We start from the raw sequence: 26,458 nt of genomic DNA, 5'->3' as shown, positions 1-26,458 counted from the left end.
TTCTAGCAGGTAAGTAACTGGGTACCAAAGGCCCTGTCATTCAGGCCATCATGAAAGATCTGGGGAAATACTGTTCCCATGATCAAAGGAATGAACAGACTTCAGAAAATAGAATCCTTAGAAAGACACATCAGGACAGATGGTATGGACTAAATTCATAGTCACCTGATATAATGAAGACTGAATGATATGTCGTGACATAAGAGAGGGGGTGACCTTGGTGGTGGACACGAGGGTGAATGCCAGACAGCAATTCATTTAGTCCTACCTCTGATTAAGGTGATTTTTATAGGAAAATATGTTAAAAGCAACTAGATAGATGAATGTCATTTAATATAGAAAGCTTCCACAGTATATATAAAACATATATCTGAACATAATACTAAAGCTGTACAATAAAAAAAAACTAAGCTGTACTAAATTAGGTTCCTTAGGAGATGAGCAGTGAGGCCGACCCTGTTCCTTGTCCAGTTGGAAACCTCCTGACTCTGTTCTGCTTCCTTCCCCTCTGAGGCCCAGGCTGAGGCCCCCAGGTCAAGGCCTTCACAGGTGTAAGGGCAGGACCTGCAGCACAAACACGAGGGCTGGAATCACTGAGGAGGCTCAAAGACAAATGGAAGAAGGCTCCCTGGGCCGTGTGTGTAGCGAGTATGCAGGAGCCAGAAGACTCCGCAGGCCGGGGAAGTAGCCTCGGGTCCTGACCTCCCCAGAGGTCAGATCCACAGGGCACTGGGGTCTCTTTGCTGCTCTTTGCTGAAGGTGTTGTCTGTTAGCAGAGAGGGAATATGAATGTCCCGTGGGAGCAACTGAATTGGTCGATTGTCTGGGTAGCCTTCAAGTCCCTGGACAGTGAAACTGGTGCAGAGGAAAGGGGAAAGCCTGAGGCTCTGGGGCAAAGAAGCCAAGCGCCTCTCCCCTGGAACCTGTGAGGAGCAGGGGGTCTGATGACACAGGTGGGAGGGGTGACCCTGACCCTCCATCCCACACTCAATACCACCAATCATGAGATCTGCCCGGTGGAAATGACAGAGACATGGGCAGCTCCCTTTACCCCTGATCATTCCTTCTAGATCCCCTGGAGAAGGAAATGGCAACCCACTCCAGTTTTCTCACCTGGAGAATCCCATGAACAGAGGAGCCTGGTGGGCTACAGTCCATGGGGTTGCAAAGAGTTGGACACAACTTAGCAACTAAAGGACAATGATTCTAAGCCCCCAGCAAAGCTTTGCCTGTGCTTTTAATTTAAAAAATCATTAAGCTGTGGTAATAAAAACATGGGTTTATCTCAGTGGTATATTGCAACATGAAAAGTTTACAGAAGACACTGCTTTTTAAAGTGTGATAAAAAAAGTGACGTTCATGTTAAAATAAATACAAATAACTAAAAGGAACAAAAGTAACTTGAATCCTGCCCTGTAACTCATCCCAGGTGAACCCTGATTTGAATTATTCTCAGGTGTTTAGTGGGAATTTGACACATAGACTAGAATCTACAGAACTTCAAACTCCAGTTTGAGAAATGGTCCCCCGGGTGACCTAAGTGCTCCCCTGGCCTCCCCAGAGGCTTGGACAGCTGCCACTCAGGTTGCGATCCTTCAGTGTCCTCTACTTGATGCTGGGCCTACTAAGCACCACTGGGATGCCAGGCTGGGCAGTGGGGCTGTTCTGCTTTCTGAGCCCTGGGGTGCCTGTGTCTTCTTCATTCTTTTTTTCTCCAAGCCTTTGGAACTGAGGAAGTCAATGCCATCACCTAGTGGTTAAGTGGGGGTGCTCTGGGCTGACGACACTGGGGGCTTGAAAGGGCAGGACGGGGTCCCGCAGATGGCGATGATGCACCACTCCAGTGGTGCTCTTCACAAAGAAACAGTTTGAACAGCATCTCTTGGAGTCATACACACGCTGGCTCCTCCCCTCCAAAGTGAGAGCTACTGGAGGACCACACCTAGGAGCCTCGGGGGCTTCTGTGAAAGGAGACCAGTCCCCCTAGGAGATGTGCTCAGCTCACAGCATTCTCTGCTTGTCTGCATGAATCATTACAATCCTCTTTTCTCCACGTTTGTGTCACACGCGATAGCAGCGGCCTCAGTGTTTGTGCTAGTCTTCCTGAAATGCCATCAAGTAAGTTAGGGACATGACGAGAACACGTGCGCTTGTGTGCCTTACCTTTCATCCCCACCCTCCATATTTATGTCTCCTCCTCCCTGTCCTCTTCTTCGCTGACTGCAGACCCAAGAGCTTCTCTTAAGAGGAGAAGGAGAGAATATCTTGACATCTGGAGGGAAGAAAATGGTTGCACGTGTCCAGAGCTGTCCAGAGCAGCAGAATACCCATGTGGGGGACCCCAGGGCAGGGCCAGATTTCAAAGGGGTCTGACTTAAAGCCAGCTTCCTGCCCAGACCACTCAGAGTAGCTCGACCAGATTCAATGGTGCAGAAGTGGGGTCAGAAAGCCAGGGGGATGCTAGGAAAGTGGGGGAGGAGGGCTGCAGAGAGATTTTATTAAAAGATACCAGGACACATGTGCCTGCATGAGACCAGATCCTTCAGGACAAGAATCATCCAAAGTGGGGACGCGAAAGTGCTACAAAGAGGAGCTTATGATTAGAAGAAAAGAGAAAATGAAAAAGAGATGAAAGAAATAAATTACATGCAGACTGTTGCTCTCCTGATCTGATTCATTAGACTCGAAGTAGTATTCTAGTGTCCAAGGACAGCAATGATGCGGTGGCCAAGAGAAAAGAAAGCAGAGAATTACAGTCAATATGAGAACTAGGGGCCTTGATGCTCCTGGGTAATGTAGCCTGCTCTCAGAATCCCTTCTGTCCTTGTGTCCATGGTTCTCCCAAGGCATCAATTGTTTTGCCCCTGCAATGAAGGAGTGGGTCTCTGACCTCTCACATACTGTTGTAGCCCTTAGATTCCCCCACGTGACCACAAATGAAGGCCTGTGTCATCCTGTTCCTCCTTCAGGCAGCCACTGTGTTCAGCATCTCTGTGCATGAGGTTGCCTTCCCCTCTCTCCATCGTCCTCCTCACTCCTTCCTTTCCTTATTTCTCTCTGAATTAGTGCTTCTTTCCTTTCTCCTGCCCCCCTCCATCAATCATATAGTTCTCCAGTATGGGCACATTGGAGGAATGTCCATGGGTATACTGCCACTGTCTTCAATCAGACGATGGATCAACTAGGCAATCTATCCTTTCCATGGAGTAGCAGGCATGGGCCTGATACTGTGTTGGTCCCTGTGGGAGGGAAGCGCAACTAAGTCCACATAAGAAGCGATGGTCCTGTGCCTGGGGTGACTGTAGGCACCTGGGAGATACTTAATCCTCATACCAACCCCACAGATCTCCTAGCCCCTTACAGAAGATGAGAGTCAAATCAGAGGGAAAGTTAGTAGTCCAAATTCCCTTAGCGTGAAAATGATTCAACACAGGTCCTACACGAATACACCATACCTGCCCATGTTTGCCCTGAACCTTAGAGACGGAGGGACAGAGCAGGGCAGGCCTGAGGAGAGGTCACAGGATGAGCGTAACAGAGGCTGGGGCCTCTACAGAGGCATATCTGGTTGGAGCAGAGGGATCTAAGATCAGCAGGGCCCTCTGGCTTTGCTATCCTGAAGCTGTGTCCTGAGACCTGGACAGTCACAGGTGACAAAGGTCGGCAGTGTGCAAAGCAAGCCCAGCAGCCCCTGCACACAGTCCACCAGAATTCCTGCCTGCCAGGGAGGGTCTCTAGGGGCCACTGGATATGGACATCCCAGAAATGGACGTACATTCATGACACAAGCCTTGGGTGAGGTGAGGAGGCAGGGATGAGATCAAGGATACTGGAGCATACGCAGTAACCCCAGAGGACAGATCCTTTAACTCCTCCACGCTGGGGGTGCCCTTTATGTGAGGAACAAACAATGAGGGCAGAACATGAATGTGATGCCACGAAAGGACAGAGGGAGAGACTTCTCGTCCACCTCCTCACACTCAGCAGAAGAACTTGGTGTCCAGGTTCAAGCGCCAATGAGAGTTTTGTGTCCCAGCAGATTATGTGCATCATAGACCAGTAAAGAAAACAACACCACAATCTCTCGTGCATAATACCCTCAGGGTGCTAATCAGAAACCAAACTTTCACATTGGGCAGTAACAAAAGCAGGAAAAATCGTAGGTAAATACTTCTTGCATACCAAAGGCAGAAAAGATGATTGTAGACACAGCACAATCAAAGACCATGGACACATTTCCATTTACTCTTATATGTTTAAAATACAAAGGGCTTCCCTGGTGGCTCAGTTGGTAAAGAATTTGCCTGCAGTGCAGGAGACCTGGATTCAATCCCTGGGATTCCCTGGAGAAGGAAATGACAACCCACTCCAGTATTCTTGCCTAGAGAATTCCATGGACAGAGGAGCTTGGCAGGCTACAGACCATGGAGTCACAAAGAGTCGGACACGACTGAGTGACTAACACTTTCACTTTTCATTTAAAATACAAAAAAAAACCCACCCCACACCAAATCCGATTTCTACCCATATTTCAACATTTCCCCCCATTTCACATCCACCTTCCTCAGTCTCCAAACAAGCAGGTGTAGCCCAAGTGTTCCCAGGACCCCTCTCCTGTTGGACCCTACCTGAGTGTTGTTCCCTACCTGTAGCATCTTCATCCTGGCTGCTCCATGTGCTCTCCAGCATCTGGTCTGTAGAAACACAAACATGAGTGACAAAGTTGTTAGAAACTGTGACCAACCCGTTTCTCCTACTTTACTTGAAGTTATTGTGGGTCTCAGAGCATCGCTCTGATTTTTCCCTCCAGGTTCTCAGGTCCTCCTTATGTTTCATGGAGTCAGACCACTCGACAAGACATTGCTCACAGTTGAAAAGTCCACATGAGAGAAAGATTCTGAAGATGCACCTCGAAACTTCTCACTTCTGCAGACCCATGAGAGCTCTTCCCTCTAAATTTACAAACCTGGAATTCCAACTGTATGAACAAACTTGAAATGTGCCTAGTGGGACTGAGCAATTGGATGAGTTTCGTGTTTTATATGAATAGAGTGAGTTAATTACTGATTGAATTAGACAACTGTGAACAGTTACTTCTGGTGAATGGCTATCACACTGTATAACACAGATCTAGAGTATCAAAGATGAGGGAGCTATTATTGCTCTTCCCATGATTGTTCCCACTGCAGAGTAGTGTGCTGGTCTGATCTGATCATCATTTGTAAGTATTTCCTGAGATCATGCATACAAGCCACACATTCTCAAAGTGTAGAGGGAGAGAATTTATTCTGGTCCAACAGCTGACACTCAGTAGAAGAACTTGGTGTCCAGGTGCAAGTGCCTATGGGAGTTTTGTGTCCCAGCAGATTATATGCCAGATAGGCCAGTAATAAACACAAAACCACAATCTCTTGTGCACAATACCCTTTGGGTACTCATCAGACATCAGTCTTTCAAATTGGCAGTGACCAAAAGAAAGAGCAGACCTTACAGAAAAGATGGTTTTTGCATACAAAGGAAGATATGTGTGTGTGGTAAGTCACTTCAGCCATGTCCCAACTCCTTGTGACCCTATGGGTTGTAACTGGCCGGGCACCTCTGTCCATGGGATTCTCCAGGCAAGAGTCCTGGACTGGATTGCCATTTCCTCCTCCAGGGGATCTTCCTCACCCAGGGATCGAACCCTCGTCTCCTGCCTTGCAGGTGGATTCTTTACCACTGAGCCATCAGGGAAGTCCACAAAGGAAGATAAGCAGTTATAATCACAGCACAGACAGAGCTCGTGGCGAGAATCCTTCTTACTTTTAATATTAAAATATGAAATGGACTTTTCTACATATATTTCCTGTTTTTCAATGTTGTCTACCTCTTCCTCAACAGCAGGTGTAACCCAAGTGTTCCCAGGAGCTCTTTCAAGTTGTATCCTACCTGACTGTCATTCCCTACCTGTGTTGCATTGATTTTCACTGTCATATATGCTTTCCAAAATGCATTCTGAGAAACAAAAATATGAGTAGTAAAGTTATTAGAAAGTGTGACCCACCCATTTCTCCTGCTTAACTTGAGGTTATTCTGGATCACACAGAGAAACCCTGTGGTTTCCTCCAGGTTCTGAGATCTTCCCTGGGCTCTGTGAACTCAGTCATCTTCAATAAGACATTGGTCACAGTTGTAAACCTTCAAAAATAGGGAGAAGCTGAAGAATAACCTTTCAACTTCTCACTTCCAGGAATCTATCTATAGTTCTTACCTCCAAGTTTACAAACCAGAAATTCCAGCATTTGAAATGTGACTAGTATGACTAAGCAATTGGATGTTTTGTTTCCCTTTAATAGATTGAGTTAGTTATTGATGGAATTAAATTAATTGTGAACAGGTACACCCACCTAGTGGCTGCCATTGAATAGAGCAGCTCTAGAGATACAATGCCAAAGAAAGCTCAAACTACCGCACAATTGCACTCATTTCATACACTAGCAAAGTAATGCTCAATTTCTCCAAGGCAGGCTTCAACAGTACATGAACCGTGAACTTCCAGATGTTCAAGCTGGATTTAGAAAAAGCAGAGGAACCCAGAGATCAAATTGCCAACATCCGTTGGATCATTGAAAAAGCAAGAGAGTTCCAGAAAAACATATATTGCTGCTTTATTGACTATGCCAAAGCCTTTGACTGTGTGGATCACAACAAACTGTGGAAAATTCTTAAAGAAATGGGAGTAGCAGACCACCTGACCTGCCTACTGAGAAATCTGTATGCAGGTCAAGAAGCAATAGTTAGAACTGGACATAGAACAACAGACTGGTTCCAAATAGGGAAAGGAGTATGTCAAGGCTGTATATGGCTACCCTGCTTATTTAACTTATAAGATTTAACTTATAAGTGCATCATGAGAAATGCTGGATTGGATGAAGCACAAGCTGGAATCAAGATTGCTGGGAGAAATATCAATAACCTCATATATCCAGATGACACCACCCTTATGGCAGAGAGTGAAGAGGAACTAAAGAGCCTCTTGATGAAAGTGAAAGAGGAGAGTGAAAAAGTTGACTTAAAACTCAACATTCAGAAAACTAAGATCATGGCATCTGGTCCCATCACTTCATGGCAAATAGATGGGGGGAACAGTGGAAACAATGAGAGACTACTTTTTTGGACTCCAAATCATTGTAGATGCTGAATGTAGCCATGAAATTAAAAGACACTTACTCCTTGGAAGGAAGGTTATGACCAACCTAGACAGCATATTAAAAAGCAGAGACATTACTTTGCCAACAAAGGTCTGTCTAGTCAAAGCTATAGTTTTTCCAGTAGTTATGTATGGATGTGAGAGTTGGACTATAAAGAAAGCTGAGTACCGAAGAATTGATGCTTTTGAACTGTGGTGTTGGAGAAGACTCTTGAGAGTTCCTTGGACTGCAAGGAGATCCAACCAGCCCATCCTAAAGAAAATCAGTCCTGACTATTCATTGGAAGGACTGATGTTGAAGCTGAAACTCCAATACTTTGACCACCTGATGTGAAGAACTGACTCATTTGAAAAGACCCTGCTGCTGGGAAAGATTGACGGCAAGAGGATAAGGGGACAACAGAGGATGAGATGGTTGGATGGCATCACCGACTCAATGGACATGAGTTTGAGTAAACTCCGGGAGTTGGTGATGGACAGGGAGGCCTGGCATGCTGCAGTCCAAAGGGTCGCAAAGAGTTGGACATGACTGAGTGACTGAAGTGAACTGAACTGAGAGATACCCTGATGAGGAAGGGGCATCCACCCCTCTCCTGTTTTTTTCCTTGTTGCAGAGTAGTTTGTTGGTCTGATCTGAGCATTCGTTTATATTTCCTGCTTTCATCCACATGTGCCAGGAATTATGTGAGGCCTTTGTGTTGTTGTTGTTGTTTAGTCGCTAAGTCATGCTGACTCTTTTGCGACCCCATGGACTGTCCATGGGGTTTTCCAGGCAAGAATACTGGAGTAGGTTTCCATTTCCTTCTGCAGGGGATCTTCCTGACCCAGGGATCAAACTCACAGCTCCTGCCACGTCTCCTGCATTGCAGGCGGGTTCTTTACTGCTGAGCCCTGGGAAGCCCCATTTGAGGCCTCGGGGGCACACTCAAACAGTAATGTCAACACCTAGGTCGTAGATGAATTCCTAGCCGGGGTCATATAAGCTGAGGTGCTGGGGTTTGCCCGGTGCACCTGTGCTAGACATAATCCAAGAGGAGGGGCAGGGGGAGGGTGGACATTTTCCTTGAATCATGAACCCATCCTTCTCACCCCAGCTCTGGAAGGGTCAGGAGGTCAAGGACAAAGGTCCCAAGATGGTAAACAACTTGTATACAGAAAACTTCAAAACATTGCTGAAAGAATTAAATAAGAACTGGAATGATAGTATCATCAATTCAATGGCCATGAATTTGAGCAAACTTCAGGAGATGGTGAAGGACAGGGAAGCCTGGCATGCTTCAGCCCTTGGGGTTGCAAAGAGTCGAACCCAACTTAGCAACTGAACAGAAAACAAAGTTGGAATGAAATGCCACGTTCATACACTGGAAGCCAATATTGTTGAGATTTCCATACCACCCAAAGTGATGTACAGATTCACTGCAACACCTATCAGAAATCCAATGGCATTTTATAGAAAGGGACATTTTTTTCTTAAAATATGTAGGGAACCACAGAGAACCCCAAAGAGCCAAGGCAATCTTGATAGCAAGAACAAAGATGGAGGCTTCACACTCCTGAATTCAAAACATATTGCAAAGTCACAACAATCAAAAGAGTGGTGTAATGGCATCAAAACAGGAAGAGAGACCCATAGACCAGAAGAGTAGCTTTCAAAAACATTCTTTTATACTGAAACAACGACCTTCACCAATGTTCTAAGACTGTACAATGGAGAAAGAATAGTCTCTTCAGCAATCAACACAATGAAAAGACATCCTACAGCATGGGAGAAAATATTTGCAAATCTAATATTTGAGAAAGGAGCTAATATCCAAAATATATAATAAACTACTAGAACTCAATTGCATCATAAGGGACACATAATTCTGTTTTAAAATGGGCTACAAACTTGAATAAACATTCCTCCAAAGAAGATATATGAATAGCCAGCACACATATGAAAAGGTGCTCAACATCACTCATCGTCCTGGAAATGCAAATCTAAACCACAGTGAGGTATCACCTCACACCCATTCAGATGTGGGTGTGAGTTAAAAAAAATTTTTTTTAAAGAAAATCGAATTGGTGAAGATGTGTGTAATTGGAAATTTTGTACACTGTTGGAGGGAATATAAAATGATACAGCCATTTATGGAAGACAGTATGAAGTTTCCTCAAAAAACTACAAACAAACCATACCATATGATCCAGGAATCCCAATTCTGGTATATATCCAAAGGAAGAAAAGTCAGCATCCAGAAGACAGATCTGCAATCTCATGATCACTGAAGCACTATACACCATATACTATACACGATAGCTGAGATAGAAATACAGCCCCAGGTCTGTAGGCAGGTGTATTGAGGAAGAAAATGTGGTGAATATATACAGTGAGGTGCCATTCAGCCTTTATGGAAGATGGAGATCCTGTCATTTGCAGCATCATGAACAAAGAGGACACTATTTGAAGTGAAATAAGCCACTCACAGAAGGATAGATACTGTATGAGGCCATTGAAATGGGGTATCTGAAATAACACTCATAAGCAGGTTGTAGAAGGGTGGTTGCCGGCAGCAGGAGGAACTGGAAATGGGAGTGTTAAGTCCGGCAGGATGAAAATGTTCTAAATAACCTGCTGTACAAAAATGTGCATATAGTTAAAAATAATGTACTGTACACAAACAGCTTGATGTTAGAGTTCATGTTGTGTGTTTTAAATCACAATTAAAAATAAGGGAAAATACAATGCAAAGAAAAGAAAGAGGGGGGAAGGAAGGAAAGAGGAAAATGGAAGGTGTCTGGTGTGTCACAAAGGCAGCTGGAGACAAGCACAGAACAGGAGAAAGTTCCTCTCCCAGGTCTTAAAGAAGATGCCTGTCCAGTGTTCAACAAGACGGCCCTGTGCATTCTCATCCCCAATCAAGAAGAATCCCAAAGAGCATCCTATGTGAGGGCCTGACTGGGCTCAGGTGCTGTATCCCGATTCCTGATCTTGAAACCAAGCACCTGATCACCATGGGGCCTGGGTGCCTTCCTCTGTCTTCCTTCTGCTCCTCTAAAGTGTTTCCTCTTCAAGTCATGCCCAAGGATCTTGGTGCTGTTTCTACACATGAGACCACTAGCCTCATCTTTGAGTTCTTATTTACAAAGATAAGATATGGAAGCAATGCAAGTGCCCATCAACAGAGTCACAGCACATGAATTCGTATATAGACACCCCCACACCCATGTACACAGACTGACATCACCTAACCATCATACAGCTGCCTTCTGGGATGCTAATTCTTGGCCTCAGTTCTTTACCTGGAAAATCACATTCCATCCCCAGGTCCCATATTCCCAGTCCCAGCAGGAAACTGGAATCAGGTGGCTCTCCAGGGAAAACCAGCAAGAAAGCCCCATCTTTCACACCTTGTAAACTTTTCTCCCCAAGTGATTTGAGGATTCATACCATTTTCACTTTCTACTGAGACCACCTGCAATTACAGAAGAGAAAACACTGCGAGGATCAGATTACGCTGTGGCCCACTTGCACAGGGTTTTGTTCATTTGGTGACAGTGGAAAACCAGGTGGGAAAGACAGGCAAAGTCAAGGGAACCCAGCAACAGAGCAAACCTCCTCAGGCCAAGAGGCATGAACTTTTCCTGGAGGATGTGTCTCCCAAGTTCATTTGTCTTGGCTGTGACAAGATAGTTTTCCTAGGAGGAAAAATCGCTGCAAGAATAAGAACTCACTATTGTACAGTGTGCAGCCGATGTTGTCAATTTGCTAATTCCCTTTGGAATCCAGTATCATGAGTTTCTCCCACCCAAGGAAATTGTATGCATCATCTGGGATGCACATGCTCACTTCTCCATATCTTAATGCCATGGAAAGAGATATAGAATTAACCTTTCTATCTCAGGGTAAGAAAGGTGAGCTTACCTTAGAAATGTGTGAAGCTTCTTCCTCTGCTCTGTCCTTCAACGAATCCTCCGGGGGAGCTAAGAGGACACAGAGTCAATGTCAGCACCTTAGTTGTGTTCATCAGAAGCTACTCAAGGCCTCTCAGCGGCCCAGCCCAGGCGGCTGCCCGTGACCTGCCATGGCGCGGGGAACGCAAAGCCGGGAGGGGCAAGAAGAGTTCAGTTCGCCATGGGGCTGTTTGGAAAAACCCAGGAGAAGCCGCCCAAAGAGCTGGTCAATGAATGGTCATTGAAGATAAGAAAGGAAATGAGAGTTGTTGACAGGCAAATAAGAGATATCCAAAGAGAAGAAGAAAAAGTGAAACGATCTGTGAAAGATGCTGCCAAGAAGGGTCAGAAGGATGTCTGTGTGGTTCTGGCCAAGGAGATGATCAGGTCAAGGAAGGCCATGAGCAAGCTCTATGCATCCAAAGCGCACATGAACTCCGTGCTCATGGGGATGAAGAACCAGTTGGCGGTTTTGCGAGTGGCTGGTTCCCTGCAGAAGAGCACAGAAGTGATGAAGGCCATGCAGAGTCTTGTGAAGATCCCGGAAATCCAGGCCACCATGCGGATGCTGTCCAAAGAGATGATGAAGGCTGGGATCATAGAAGAGATGTTAGAGGTCACTTTTGAAAGCATGGACGATCAAGAAGAAATGGAAGAAGCAGCAGAAATGGAAATTGACAGAATTCTGTTTGAAATCACTGCAGGGGCCTTAGGCAAAGCACCTAGTAAGGTAACGGACGCCCTCCTGGAGCCTGAACCTTTAGGAGCGATGGCTGCATCAGAAGATGAGGAGGAGGAGGAAGAGGCCCTGGAGGCCATGCAATCCCGTCTGGCCACACTCCACAGCTAGGGCACCCTAGCCGGCCGCAGGCTTTCCTCCTGGCCCTGTCACTGGGCGCACACTCCTTGAAGCCTCTGCCATTTCTGTGTCTCTTGCGCTACACCTCTGGGTGAGACACTGCGTTCTGGAGAAGGTTCTCTGCTATTCTCTCTTCTCTCTCTGCAGAGGCTTGGGATTCAGTGAGATTGTTCTTGAGAGGTGGTGTAATAAATGCATCATTTTCAAGAGTATAAATAGAAGTTATCTTTTTAGGGGATGAGGGCAAAGAAGTCTTGTCTTCTCACAATGCACTTCAGAGACTAGAGTTGATTGCCTGAATGTTGAGGACTCTGTACTTTCTTTTTTTGGTCTGTAAAACACTATATAAATGGATTTTAATAAATTTCTGCTTTAAAAAAAAAAAAAAGAAGCTACTCAAGTAGTTTGGCTTGATGTGGACAAGGGCTGGGATTGTGTGGACATGCGTGCGTGTATGCATGCTCAGTCACTTCTGCTGCTGCTGCTGCTAAGTCGCTTCAGTCGTGTCCGACTCTGTGTGACCCCATAGACGGCAGCTCACCAGGCTCCCCCATCCCTGGGATTCTCCAGGCAAGAACACTGGAGTGGGTTGCCATTTCCTTCTCCAATGCATGAAAGTGAAAAGTGAAAGTGAAGTCGCTGAGTCTTGTCCGACTCTTAGCGACCCCATGGACTGCAGCCCACCAGGCTCCTCTGTCCATGGGATTTTCCAGGCAAGAGTACTGGAGTGGGGTGCCATTGCCTTCTCCTCAGTCACTTCAGTCACATCCAACTCTTTGTGACCCTATGGACTGTAGCCTGCCAGGCTCCTCTGTACATGGGATTCTCCAGGCAAGAACACTGGAGTGGGTTACCACGTCCTCCTCCAGAAGATTCTTCCAACCCAGGAATCGAACCTGCGTCTTCTATGGCTCCTGCACTGCAGGGGGATTTTTTCCGTTGAGCTACCGGGGAGGCCCTGATTGTGCGCGTGCAGGTGGTTAATATGTTTAGATTAGGCTGCCTTTGGGGAATTTGGATAATGAAGACAAAAGAGTAAAAAAATGAAAACAGAGCCACTGACTTTCCATCTCTGGAGAACCTAATCACGTGAAATAGTCTGTAAAAGAGTAAACACTAAAATGCATGATCTGTTTCACTGACAGAATCCCGTGACTCCTGCTGTCTGCTTCGCAGCTGAACTAAGTGCTACTGTCTCCTTATCTTCTTCCAAGATCACTTTTTCCTCCTGGATTCACAGTTGCTGCTACTGCATTTATAACCACATCTAGAAGATTTTGTACTTGATTAAAAGCAAACGTCATTGGGGAACCGAATTCCATGTGAGGCAAATCATGCTATTATATTTATTCACTTTTAGCTTATCATAAGGAAAATAAAAAACGACACCCAGTTGTGGATATGACTGGTGATAGAAGCAAGGTCCGATGCTGTAAAGAGCAATATTGCATAGGAACCTGGAATGTTAGGTCCACAAATCAAGGCAAATTGGAAGTGGTCCAATAGGAGATGGCAAGAGTGAACATTGACCTTCTAGGAATCAGCAAATTAAAATGGACTGGAATGGGTGAATTTAATTCAGATGACCATTATATCTACTACTGTGGGCAGGAATCCCTTAGAAGAAATGGAGTAGCCATCATGGTCAACAAAAGAGTCCAAAATGCAGTACTTGGATGCAATCTCAAAAAATGACAGAATGATCTCTGTTCATTTCCAAGGCAAACCATTCAATATCATGGTAATCCAAGTCTATGCCCTGACCAGTAATGCTGAAGAAGCTGAATTTGAATGGTTCTATGAAGATCTACAAGACCTTTTAGAACTAACACCCCCAAAAGATGTCCTTTTCATTATAGGGGACTAGAATGCAAAAGTAGGAAGTCAAGAAACACCTGGAGTAACAGGCAAATTTGGCTTTGGAGTACAGAATGAAGCAGGGCAAAGGCTAATAAAGTTTTGCCAAGAGAGAGCAGTGGTCATAGTAAACACCCTCTTCCAACAACACAAGAGGAGACTCTACACCTGCTCATCACCAGATGGTCAACACCGAAATCAGATTGATTATATTCTTTGCAGCCAAAGATGGAGAAGCTCTATTCAGTCACCAAAAACAAGAGCGGGAGCTGACTGTGGCTCAGATCATGAACTCCTTATTGCCAAATTCAGACTTAAATTGAAGAAAGTGGGGAAAACCACTAGAACATTCAGGTATGACCTAAATCAAATTCCTTATAATTATACAGTGGAACTGAGAAATAGATTTAAGGGACTAAATCTGATAGAGTGCCTAATGAACTATGGATGGAGGTTCGTGATATTGTTCAGGAAACAAGGATCAAGACCATCCTCAAGAAAAAGAAATGCAAAAAAGCAAAATGGCTGTCTGAGGAGGCCTTACAAATAGCTGTGAAAAGAAGAGAAGTGAAAAGCAAAGGAGAAAAGGAAAGATATACCCATTTGAATGCAGAGTTCCAAAGAATAGCCAGGAGAGATAAGAAAGCCTTCCTCAGTGATCAATGCAAAGAAATAGAGGAAAACAATAGAATGGAAAAGACCAGAGATCTCTTCAAGAAAATTAGAGATATCAAGGGAACATTTCAACCAAAGATGGGCTCAATAAAGGACAGAAATAGTATGGACCTAACAGAAGCAGAAGATATTAAGAAGAGGTGGCAAGAATACATAGAAGAACTGTACAAAAAAGATCTTCACAACCCAGGTAATCACAATGGTGTGATCACTCACCTAGAGCCAGACATCCTGGAATGTGAAGTCAAGTGGACCTTAGGAAGTATCACTATGAACAAAGCTAGTGGAGGTGATGGAATTCCAATTGAGCTATTTCAAATCCCAAAATATGGTGCTGTGAAAGTGCTTCACTCAACATGCCAGAAAATTTGGGAAACTCAGCAGTGGCCACAGGACTGGAAAAGATCAGTTTTCACTCCAATCCCAAAGAAAGTCAATGCCAAAGAATGCTCAAACTACCGCACAATTGCACTCATGTCACACACTAATAAAGTAATGCTCAAAATTCTCCAAGCCAGGCTTCAGCAATACGTGGACTGTGAACTTCCAGATGTTCAAGCTGGTTTTAGAAAAGGCAGAGGAACTAGAGATCAAATTACCAACATCCACTGGATCATCAAAAAATCAAGAGAGTTCCAGAAAAACATCTATTTCTGGTTTATTGACTATGCCAAAGCCTTTGACTGTGTAGATCACAATAAACTGTGGAAAATTTTGAAAGAGATGGGAATAGCAGACCACCTGATCTGCCTCTTGAGAAACTTATATGCAGGTCAGGAAGCAACAGTTAGAACTGGACATGGAACAACAAATAGGAAAAGGAGTACGTCAAGGCTGTATATTGTCACCCTGCTTATTTAACTTATATGCAGAGTACATCATGAGAAACGCTGGACTGGAAGAAGCACAAGCTGGAATCAAGATTTCTGGGAGAAATATCAATAACCTCAGATACGCAGATGACACTGCGCAGATGACACCACACTTATGGCAGAAAGCAAAGAAGAACTAAAGAGCCTCCTGATGAAGCTGAAAGAGGAAAGCGAGAAAGTTGGCTTAAAGCTCAACATTCAGAAAACTAAGATCATGGCATCTGGTCCCATCACTTCATGGGAAATAGATGGGGAAACAGTGGAAACAGTGGCTGACTTTATTTTTGGGGGCTCCAAAATCACTGCAGATGGTGATTGCAGCCATGAAATTAAAAGACGCTTACTCCTTGGAAGGAAAGTTATGACCAACCTATACAGCATATTAAAAAGCAGAGACGTTACTTTGCCAATATAGGTCTGTCTAGTCAAGGCTATGGTTTTTCCAGTAGTTATGTATGGATGTAAGAGTTGAACTATAAAGAAAGCTGAGTGGCAAAGAATTGATGCTTTTGAACTGTGATGTGGAGAAGACTCTTGAGAGTCCTTTGGACTGCAAGGAGATTCAACCAGTCCATCCTAAAGAGATCAGTCCTGGGTGTTCTTTGGAAGGACTGATGTTGAAGCTGAAACTCCAAATCTTTGGCCACCTAATGTGAAGAGCTGACTCATTTGAAAAAACCCTGATGCTGGGAAAGATTGAGGGCAGGAGGAGAAGGGGACGACAGAGGATGAGATGGTTGGATGGCATCACCAACTCAACAGACATGAGTTTGAGTAAACTCCGGGAGTTGGTGATGCACAGGGAGGCCTGGCGTGCTGTAGTTCATGGGGTTGCAAAGAGTTGGACATGACTGAACAACTGAACTGAACTGAACTGAAGGAAAATCAGATATAAATGTTAGAAAATACTAAGATCCTACTGCTTAAAAATTGATGCTATCAATCATGTGCCATTTTCTTCCCTTCTTTTTGTGAACAATGTGTGCATGTCTGCTGATTGGTGGCAGTGCACTCTCCCATCAGCCATCCAACCAGAGGTACAGTTCATTACAGAGAGGAAGGCTGGAGTGAGGGCTGATGTCTCTAACCCAGCTGTGCAGGAGGTTTGTAAAAAGGCTGATGGGCACCAGGACTAACAATCAAATTCATTTAGACTTCTTTGCCACTGTGCCATTGGTAAGTGTTTACAGGATTCTAGCACTTCTAAGGCTTGTGGTAGTATTATCCAATACAATAAATACCTCCCTCATTCTTCCTGTGTTTGGTCAAATGCTAAACAATGACCCCAGCACTGAAAGATGTTGACCTGCATTGTCCTATGTGGAACCTCACACCTCTCAGAATCTGTGAGCTGAGCACAAGTATGCTGGCTTTCTGGGGGTGTTTCACACGCTTGACTCTGCCCAAGTTGGCTGTTGAATGCACCGACAGCTGCCCTGGCTTCTGTGAGCCGCCTTACAGTGATGGGCAGTGTCTGGGACCTCTGGAGAGTCTAGTGCTGCCAGGCATGTGCACGGAGCAGAGACCCCCTTGCCCCAGGACTGATGATCCTGTGGCTGAGTGATAACAGGTGAGTTATCCTGTGGCTGAGTGAGTACAGGTCAGTGGTCACAGAGCATCATATTGGGACCCTCGTCTGGCTTCCCATTTTGACGTTTCCCTTTAGGAAGTCAAGAGTTTGGGCCGTTTATCTCTGTCCCATCTCTCTCTGAGGAGAGAGAATGTTATCCAAACCTCTGGGAACAGCTGTGGTGAAGGAAGAATGAGGTGGTGGTGTTTTTTTTTAACAGAAAGTTGACAGGAGTTTTCTGTGTACGTGGGAAATAGCTCTTGGGGAACCAACACATTTATACACACAGATTGACAATCATACCTGTAACCTCACATGTGGACAGCCTGTTAGTCCTCATACACACAAGCCAACATCACCTAAGTGATCTCACAGCTTCCAGGGACTATACAGCAAGTTCAGCGCTCTTTTGAGGGAAGTTCGTTTCTTTCACTAAATCCTTCACCCTCTTTCCTAGTGGGAACCCAGAATCAGGGTGTTTCTCCAACCAAAGCAGGCAAGACAGCCCCACATTCTTCATCACTTAGCTTTTTCCTCTGAAGAGGAGTGGTTTCAGAATACATATGGTTTTTACCAGCTGTTGCATCCTCCTGGGAAGAGAGAGGAGAGGACACTGTGAGGACTCACAGATTGCAGTGAACAAACTAGAGGTTACCAATGCGGAGAAGGAAAGGTTCCCCTTTCCTCAGGGCCATGAGTGTTGTAAGGATTTAAAGGGTACAAACTACTTTGTATAAAATAGAGGAGCAACCAGGATGTATTGTAGAGCTCAGAAAATTAGAGCCATAATTTTTTTTCTTTTTTTAAAAGATTTATTTATTTAATTTCTGGCTGTGCTGGGTTCTCATTGCGATGTGCAGGCTTTCTCTATTTGTGGCGAGTGAGGGCTTCTCTTCATTATGGTGCGTGGGCTTCTCCCTGTGGTGGTATTCTTGTGGACCACAGGCTCTAGGCCTGTTTCCTTCACTAGTTGTGGCTCACGGGCTCAGTATTAGTAGCTCCTGTGCTCTATAGTGTAGGCTCAGTAGTTGAGGCACATGGGCTTGGTTGCTCTGCAGCATGTGGGATCGTCCCAGAGCAGGGATTGAACCCACGGCCCCTGCATTGGCAGGTGGATTCTTAACCATTAGACCACCAGGGACGCCTGAGCCATTATTTTCTAACAACTTTTTATGCAGTGTAATTGGAAAAACACTGAACCACTATGCTATACATTTAAACTAATATAATATTGTAAATCAACTATAATTCAATTAAAAAATTTTAAACCTCTGGGGATGGCATCATCCTATGAATGGTGGGTACAGTTAATTCTTTGGGTGACTTTAGGAAACCAGATTGGAAACAGGTTGTAGAGTTTATGGCCCCAGTGAAAACAGTGAAGACACTGCAGAAAACTCTCTGACTTTTCATGGAAGAACTTCCCAAGTCCATGTTGACAGGCAAATACAAAATTCTTTTTCCAGTGGGAAAATATTCTGTTTGGGGAAAAAGCTCACTATCTTCCAATTTGTAAATGATGCTGTCATTTTTGAAATGTCCTTTCAACCAAGTATCTGTTGGTAATAGACTTCCACTCAACATTCCCCCGATCAAGGAAATTGTAAGTATCATCTATACTGAACATTGTCAGATGTCTAAATTTGATTGGGAAGGAAAAAGAGATTAACCAACATTTTCATCTCAGGTAAAGAAAGGGGAGCTTACCTTGGCAGTAAGTGGGATCTCTTCCTCTGTGTAGTCATGTCCTCCAACAGGTCCGCAGGGGGAGCTAAGAGAACACAGAGTAAATATCAGCATGCTGGTGGTGGCGCTCAGGAACTAGAGAGAGTTCACTGCTGTGGAAATGGGATGGGTGTGTGTGGATGTGGGTAGTTAATAAAATAGACTGAACTGTGGTTTGGCATTATGTTGGTGGACTGAAGGAAGGCAAAGGTGAGAAGAAAGGGAAAAAGTGAAAAAAAGAAGCCTTTGGTTTTCTAGCTATGGGGATCATGCTCAATATGAAATAGTCTGAAAAACAAGGACCCTCTTGACCCAGGACTGATGATCCTGTGGCTGAGTGATAAGTACAGGTCGGTATTCCAGGGTGTCCACATTGGAACCCTTGCCTGGGTTCCCATTTTGACTTTTCCCTTTAAGAGGTCAAGAGCTTGGGCCATTTGTCTTCTGCCCCATCTCCATCCGAGGAGAGAGAATATTATCCACATTTCCAGGAACAGCTGTGTGAGGGAAGAATGAGTGACTGTACAGACAGTGAGCAGTGGTGATGAGATTTTTTTTTTTTTAACAGAACCTTGACAGGTGTATCGTGCTGTGTGAGTGGGAAATAGCTCCTGAGGAAACAGGCACTCCTCCACACACACAGATTCACAATCACACCAACAGGCTCACAGTGGGACACTCAACTTTCATAGACACAAACCCACACCCGATAACCATTCTCGTGTTTTCCAGGGACTGTGCAACATGGGGTTGCTCTTTGCTGTATGCATGCTCAGTTGCAACCCCATGCACTGTAGCCCGCCAGGCTCTTCTGTCCATGGTATTCCCCAGGCAAGAATATGGGAATGGGTTGCCATTCCCAGTGGGAAATCAATTTCATTTGCTGCATCCCCACCCCTCACTCCCTGTAGCAACCCAGAATGGGGTGAGTGTCTCTCCAATCCCAGCAGGCAGAAAAGTCCCACCTTCTTCGTCAGCATCAGCTAGATTTCCCATCAGCAGAGGAGTGGTTCCAACACATGTACCGTTTTCATCGTCTGTCCCATCCACTTACAATCAGAGAAAAGAGAGCATTGTGAAGGTCACAGCATCCTCTGCACTGCAGGCTCAGGTCTGGTCTTTATCGGTGACCTTAGGAAACCATCTGTAAAGCCACAGTTGAGTCAGTTTCCTCAAAAGAAAACTGTGAAGACACTTTTGGAAAACGCTTGAGCTTTTCATGGAAGATTTTCCAAGTCAGTCCATGCTGACCAGAAAAAAAAAAAGAATCATTATCAAGAAGGAATATTTTCAGGCTTCTCTGGTGTCTCAGTGGTAAAGAATCTGCCTGCCAATGCAGGAAACATGAGTTCAATCCCTGGTTGGGGAAGATCCCACATGCCACAGAGCAGCTGGGGCTGGATGCCAAAACTATTGAGCCTGTGCTCTGGAGCCTGGGAGCTGCAACTGCTGAAGCCGGCGAGCCCTAGAGCCCATGCTCCGCAGCAAGAGAAGCCACCACAGTGAGAAGCCCCCACACTGCGACTAGAGAGTGGCCCCTGTTCTCTGCAGCTAGAGAAAAGCCTGCACAGCAGTGAAGACCCAGCATAGCTAAAAATAAATAAGTAAATAAAAATTATATTTTTAAAAAGAAGGAATATTTTCTGCAGAAGGAGATGCTCACTCTGCTCAGTTTGTAACTGATTCTGCCAATCTTCCAAATGTTCTTTGAATCAGTTATTTGTTGATAACAAACTTTTACCCAGCATTTCCCCAAACAAGGGGTTTGTATATGTCATCTATAACGTACAGCGTTACATTTTCATGTCTGAATTAGTTAAAAAGAAACAAAGCAAATTTTTATCTCAGATAAAGGCGAACTTACCTTGGGGGTAGGCGGGGCCTTCTCCTCTGCCCCGTCACTGGGCAGATCCTCCAACAGGGACTCAGTGGGAGCTAAGAGGACATAGAGTAAGAGTCAGGATGTCGGTGGTGCTGCTCAGGAATTACTCAGCAAGCCTTGTCTGACTGGACGTGGGGTGGGTGTGTGTGGATGTGAGGGGTTGAAAAGTACGGACTGAGCTGCTACTGGGCCTCGTCCTAGGTGGACTGAAGGAAGGCTAAGTGGTGGCTCAGATCGTAAAGGATCTGCCTGCAAGGCAACAGACCTGGGTTCAATTCCTGGGTCGGGAAGATCCCTGGGAGAAGGAAATGGCAACCCACGCTAGCATTCTCTGGGAAATCACATGAACAGGGAACTTGGTGGACTACAGTCCATGAGGTCATAAAGAGTTGGACACAACTGAGCGACTAACACTTTCACACTTTCACGGAAGAGAGGAACTTGGAAAAAATGAGCAACTGAGCCTTCAGCTTTCAAGTTCATGGGAACATATTCAATTGAATAGAGTCAGTCTCAAAAAGGGTACACTAAAATGCAGGCTGTTTCAGTGTGAGTGTGGCATGGCTCCTCCTGCTCATTTTAAAGTTCAGCCAAATTTCCATTTTTCCTGAAATATTACAGGATAGTTTCACACATGCTGCTCCTATGTTCCTCATCTATTGATTGGATTTTTTTTTACTTATATATATATATTTGAAATATACATAATATTTATCCTTGTAATAATTTGTAGGTATCAGTTCAGTGATATTACCTTCACAATGCAATGTACCCTTCACTACTGTCTGTACATAATCTTTCTCATCATATCTTACATAACCTCTGCACCCATTCAGAAATAACTCACCTTCACCCCTGCTTCTACTTCTTAGTAATCACTGCTTTCTGTCTTTGATTGTCTGGCTATTCTGTTTACCTCATATATATGGAATAATATTTTGTTTGTTTTTCTATGCCTGCTTGATGTCACGACTGATATATATATATATATATATATATATATATATATATATATATAGTCTATCCATGTTTGAATATGTAACATATTTCAAAATTTACTTCCTCTTTCTGGCTGAATATTATTTAACTGCAAATATATATTACATTTTATTTATCCATTGATCACAATGAAATCTAGGGTAGGTCCCATCTTTTGATGCTTCTGAGAACAGTTGTGTGCAGATATCTGTATGGTGACACCTGACATTATATATTTGTTAGAACTCACCCAATGTCACAGCACAATGAGTGAATTTTAATGTAAACTTGGACTTTTAATTAATTAATAATGTACCAGCATTGTTTTGCTAATTTTAACAAATGTACTATAGTAATGTTAGATATAGTTAATAGGGGAATCTGGAGGGACTGGATATGGGAACTTTCTGTATTATCTGTTCAACTTTTATTTTAGTATGATTTCATGCTAAATAACATCTGCTGCTGCTGCTGCTAAGTCGCTTCAGTCGTGTCCAACTCTGTGCGACCCCATAGACGGCAGCCCACCAGGCTCCCCCCTCCCTGGGATTCTCCAGGCAAGAACACTGGAGTGGGTTGCCATTTCCTTCTCCAATGCATGAAAGTGAAAAGTGAAAGTGAAGTCGCTCAGTGGTGTCCGACTCTTCGTGACCCCATGGACTGCAGCCCACCAGGCTCCTCCGCCCATGGGATTTTCCAGGCAAGAGTACTGGAGTGGGGTGCCATTGCCTTCTCCAGAAATAATATCTAATAATATTTAAAAATCTGGAAATGTGGCTTCAGAGATAGATCTATTTCAGCTAATATTCAAAAACCAGCTAAAGTCTAAACATGACTGAGGCCATCTTAACTATTAAACATAAACTGAATTTTGAGTTTTAAATTCATCATCACTTTTATAGTTATAAAACTACCAACTGAGTCAGTCAATTTGAAGTTTTAAATAATCTAAAGGAAGAATATGGCTTAGAATTTTTATAGTTCTTTCTTAAATATGGAACACTGAATGAACTAGAATAATCACTCTTGAATGAACTTAGAGTCACTTTTCACAGTACCTTCTTCTGAGTCATTGATAGGGTGCACCCTGTTGTGTGGCCAGAAGTGGATTATTCTGGCCCAGCTAGTGGGTGATTTTTTTGACATCAGATGAATGTTTCTTCTTTCATCCCTGAAGCAAGATCCTGGAAAATGAATTACAGCAGACAGAACTACTACCTTGATTTCAGAAGATGACAATGAAATTGCTGATAATTGGCTCACAGGCCAGTCTTTGATCCCTTATTAACGGACAGCCCAGCAGAGCCTCCAGAGTCAAAGTTGAACTTAGGAAGATCTTGCCTTTTAGGTTTTGTGGGCAAACACCTTTGTGTAGCAGAGACATTCTAGATATACAGCAAAGCACAGCGACCATGCCTGACGGCCTGATTTCAAATCCCCTTTATTAGGAGCACATGCCTGAGGAAGTGATGTAGATTTCTCTGTACCCCAATTCTCTGTTCTGAGATGTAGAAATGTTAATATGACCCACATATTCATATTGTGTAAAGTGGCCAAAAATGATTCATTACAGGTAAAGCCTTAAGAAAAATAAAGGGCTGCTGCTTCATGATTGTTTTATGAGTATTCACTTATTGAATGCCTGCAAGAATAAGCTAGGCATGTGCCAGTGGCTGAATCCAGAGAGGTGATTTGGATGGCGCCAGAGCAAGGGAGGAAGGAAGCTTTCTCTCCAGTCTATGCACAGGAAGGATGCTTTACAGCTCACAAAGAACATCTATTACTGTCTCCTCTGATCCCCACATCAGTCCAATTTCAGGTGAAAGCCATAAAAAACAGGTGCTGTAATCCATGTTTTCAGTGGTAGCCACTGAAATTTAGAGAAACTTTCCAAGAGTCACAACTGTGATGAGCGATGGATCTGGGACAGGAATGTACTTGCTTGCTGATGACAGAGTTCCCTGAATCCCTGAGAACCACCCAAGACTGAGATAATGTGCTGCACCTTTGAATCAAGAGCTCCCCTCCCCTTACTCACATTCTCAAATCCTCCCGCCCCAGGTTTACGGTGGGTGAGACTTGAAGCCCTGATGTCTGAGCCAAGATGACAGTCTACATCCCCTTTCAGAATGTTGCCTCCATGTTTCAATCCCTGATCCATATACAGGAGTTTCCTCCAAATAAATCCCCTCTAAAGAACCAACATCACTGATTCAATGGACATGAGTTTGAGCAAACTCTGGGAGATGGTGAAGGACTGGGAAGCCTGGTGTGCTGCAGTCCATGGGGTCACAAACAGTCGGACTTGACTTAGTGACTGAATAGCAACAAAGGACCAGAGGAAGTTCAGCTGTGGCCATCCTCCCCAGCAAGTCCACATTGTCACTGTCTCACATGATACCCTCACAATGACCAGGTGACCGCCTCAAGTGACCAGTGAGTGGTCTATTTGGTCTGAAGGGCTCTCAAGATGGCTTCTGAGCATCAGAGGGCTTCAGATCAGCCATCAGATGGCTTCACAATGGCCTAAGCCAAATGCCCCACTCTGCCAAGAATTATCTCTGCCCACTCTGAGTCCACCTGCTCTGTCTAGACTAGTGTGTGTTCCCATGGACAAGTGTGGCATTTCAGAGTGAACATTTCACTTCAAAAATTGAATCCCAGCCTCACACATTATTGCTCCCTGATTAAGAAAACAAGTTATGTGAGAGGAAAGTTCAGTTCAGTTCAGTTCAGTCACTCAGTCGTGTCCGACTCTTTGAGACCCCATGAATCGCAGCACGCCAGGCCTCCCTGTCCATCACCAACTCCCTGAGTTCACTCAGACTCACATGCATCGAGTCAGTGATGCTATCCAGCCATCTCATCCTCTGTGGTCCCCTTCTCCTCCTGCCCCCAATCCCTCCCAGCATCAGAGTCTTTTCCAATGAGTCAACTCTTCCCATGAGGTGGCCAAAGTACTGGAGTTTCAGCTTTAGCATCATTCCTTCCAAAGAAATCCCAGGGCTGATCTCCTTCAGAATGGACTGGTTGGATCTCCTTACAGTCCAAGGGACTCTCAAGAGTCTTCTCCAACACCACAGTTCAAAAGCATCAATTCTTCGGCGCTCAGCCTTCTTCACAGTCCAACTCTCACATCCATACATGACCACAGGAAAAACCATAGCCTTGACTAGACGGACCTTTGTTGGCAAAGTAATGTCTCTGCTTTTCAATACGCTATCTAGGTTGGTCATAACTTTCCTTCCAAGGACTAAGCGTCTTTTAATTTCATGGCTGCAGTCACCATCTGCAGTGATTTTGGAGCCCAAAAAAATAAAGTCAGCCACTGTTTCCACTGTTTTCCCATCTATTTGCCATGAAGTGATGGGACCAGATGCCATGATCTTCATTTTCTGAATGTTGAGCTTTAAGCCAACTTTTTCACTCTCCACTTTCACTTTCATCAAGAGGCTTTTGAGTTCCTCTTCACTTTCTGCCATAAGGGTGGTGTCATCTGCTTATCTGAGGTTATTGATATTTCTCCCGGCAATCTTGATTCCAGCTTGTGCTTCTTCCAGTCCAGCGTTTCTCATGATGTACTCTGCATATAAGTTAAATAAGCAGGGTGACAATATACAGCCTTGACGTACTCCTTTTCCTATTTGGAACCAGTCTGTTGTTCCATGTCCAGTTCTAACTGTTGCTTCCTGACCTGCATACAAATTTCTCAAGAGGCATATCAGGTGGTCTGGTTGCAAGAGGGCGTCAGAGGGCAGACACACTGAAACCATAATCACAGAAAACTAGTTCATCTAATCACACTAGGACCACAGCCTTGTCTAACTCAATGAAACTAAGCCATGCCCGTGGGGCCACCCAAGATGGGCAGGTCATGGTGGAGAGATCTGACAGAATGTGGTCCACTGGAGAAGGGAATGGCAAACCACTTCAGTATTCTTGCCTTGAAAACCCCATGAACAATACGAAAAGGCAAAATGATAGGATACTGAAAGAGGAACTCCCCAGGTCAGTAGGTGCCCAATATGCTACTGGAGATCAGTGGAGAAATAACTCCAGAAAGAATGAAGGGATGGAGCCAAAGCAAAAACAATACCCAGCTGCGGATGTGACTGGTGATAGAAGCAAGGTCCGATGCTGTAAAGAGCAATATTGCATAGGAACCTGGAATGTTAGGTCCATGAATCAAGGCAAATTGGAAGTGGTCAAACAAGAGATGGCATGAGTGAATGTTGACATTCTAGGAATCAGCGAACTAAAATGGACTGGAATGGGTGAATTTAACTCAGATGACCATTATATCTACTATTGCGGGCAGGAATCCCTTAGAAGAAATGGAGTAGCCATCATGGTCAACAAAAGAGTCCAAAATGCAGTACTTGGATGCAATCTCAAAAATGACAGAATGATCTCTGTTCGTTTCCAAGGCAAACATTCAATATCACAGTAATCCAAGTCTATGCCCCAACCAGTAACGCTGAAGAAGCTGAAGTTGAACGGTTCTATGAAGACCTACAAGACCTTTTAGAACTAACACCCAAAAAAGATGTCCTTTTCATTATAGGGGACTGGAATGCAAAAGTAGGATGTGAGAGGAAAAGACCTCCCCAAATACCTTTGATAAGTCAAAATTTTAGGGCGAGGAGGAACAAAACATGGGGAAGACTTTACATAGGAAGGATGCTTTACTGCTCTTGGAGAATATTATCTTCTCATATGATCCCTTTGACAGCCCAGTTCCAGGGGAAGACAAATGCAAAGCAAGGGCTATAATCCATATTTTTTCAGTGGAAGACATCACAGTTTAAAATAACTTTCCAAGAGTCACAACAATGAGTGGATCTAGGACAGGAATGTTCTTGGTTCCTTGAGGACAGAGATCCCTGAACCCCTGATATCCACCCAGAGCCGAGATCAT

General features: G+C 44.4%; 1 protein-coding gene and 1 long non-coding RNA gene across 2 annotated transcripts; one reads left to right on the top strand and one right to left on the bottom strand.

Annotated features, from left to right (window-relative positions):
- Positions 1–443: 443 nt before the first annotated feature.
- LOC123333711 lies at positions 444–5,314 on the bottom strand. The gene is made up of 3 exons (XR_006551188.1): positions 4,647–5,314; positions 2,164–2,272; positions 444–564 (listed from the first exon to the last, which is right to left on the bottom strand). It is a non-coding gene; the product is annotated as an uncharacterized LOC123333711 (long non-coding RNA).
- A 5,910-nt stretch (positions 5,315–11,224) lies between these two features.
- Positions 11,225–12,369, top strand: LOC102396287 (charged multivesicular body protein 3-like). The gene has a single exon (XM_044943082.2). It carries the CDS (start codon positions 11,304–11,306, stop codon positions 11,970–11,972), a length of 669 nt encoding a protein of 222 aa, XP_044799017.1. The 5' UTR covers positions 11,225–11,303; the 3' UTR covers positions 11,973–12,369.
- The last annotated feature ends 14,089 nt before the right edge of the window (positions 12,370–26,458 follow it).

This window comes from Bubalus bubalis, chromosome 5 (assembly GCF_019923935.1).
Source record: "Bubalus bubalis isolate 160015118507 breed Murrah chromosome 5, NDDB_SH_1, whole genome shotgun sequence".
Lineage (NCBI taxonomy): Eukaryota > Metazoa > Chordata > Mammalia > Artiodactyla > Bovidae > Bubalus > Bubalus bubalis.
The sequence above is the reverse complement of the archived record's forward strand: the minus strand, read 5'-3'. Positions and strand labels throughout refer to the sequence as shown.

What these genes read in the sequence shown, in the direction of transcription:
- LOC102396287 (XM_044943082.2), top strand. Translation starts at nt 11,304, where the DNA reads ATGGGGCTGTTTGGAAAAACCCAGGAGAAGCCGCCCAAAGAGCTGGTC.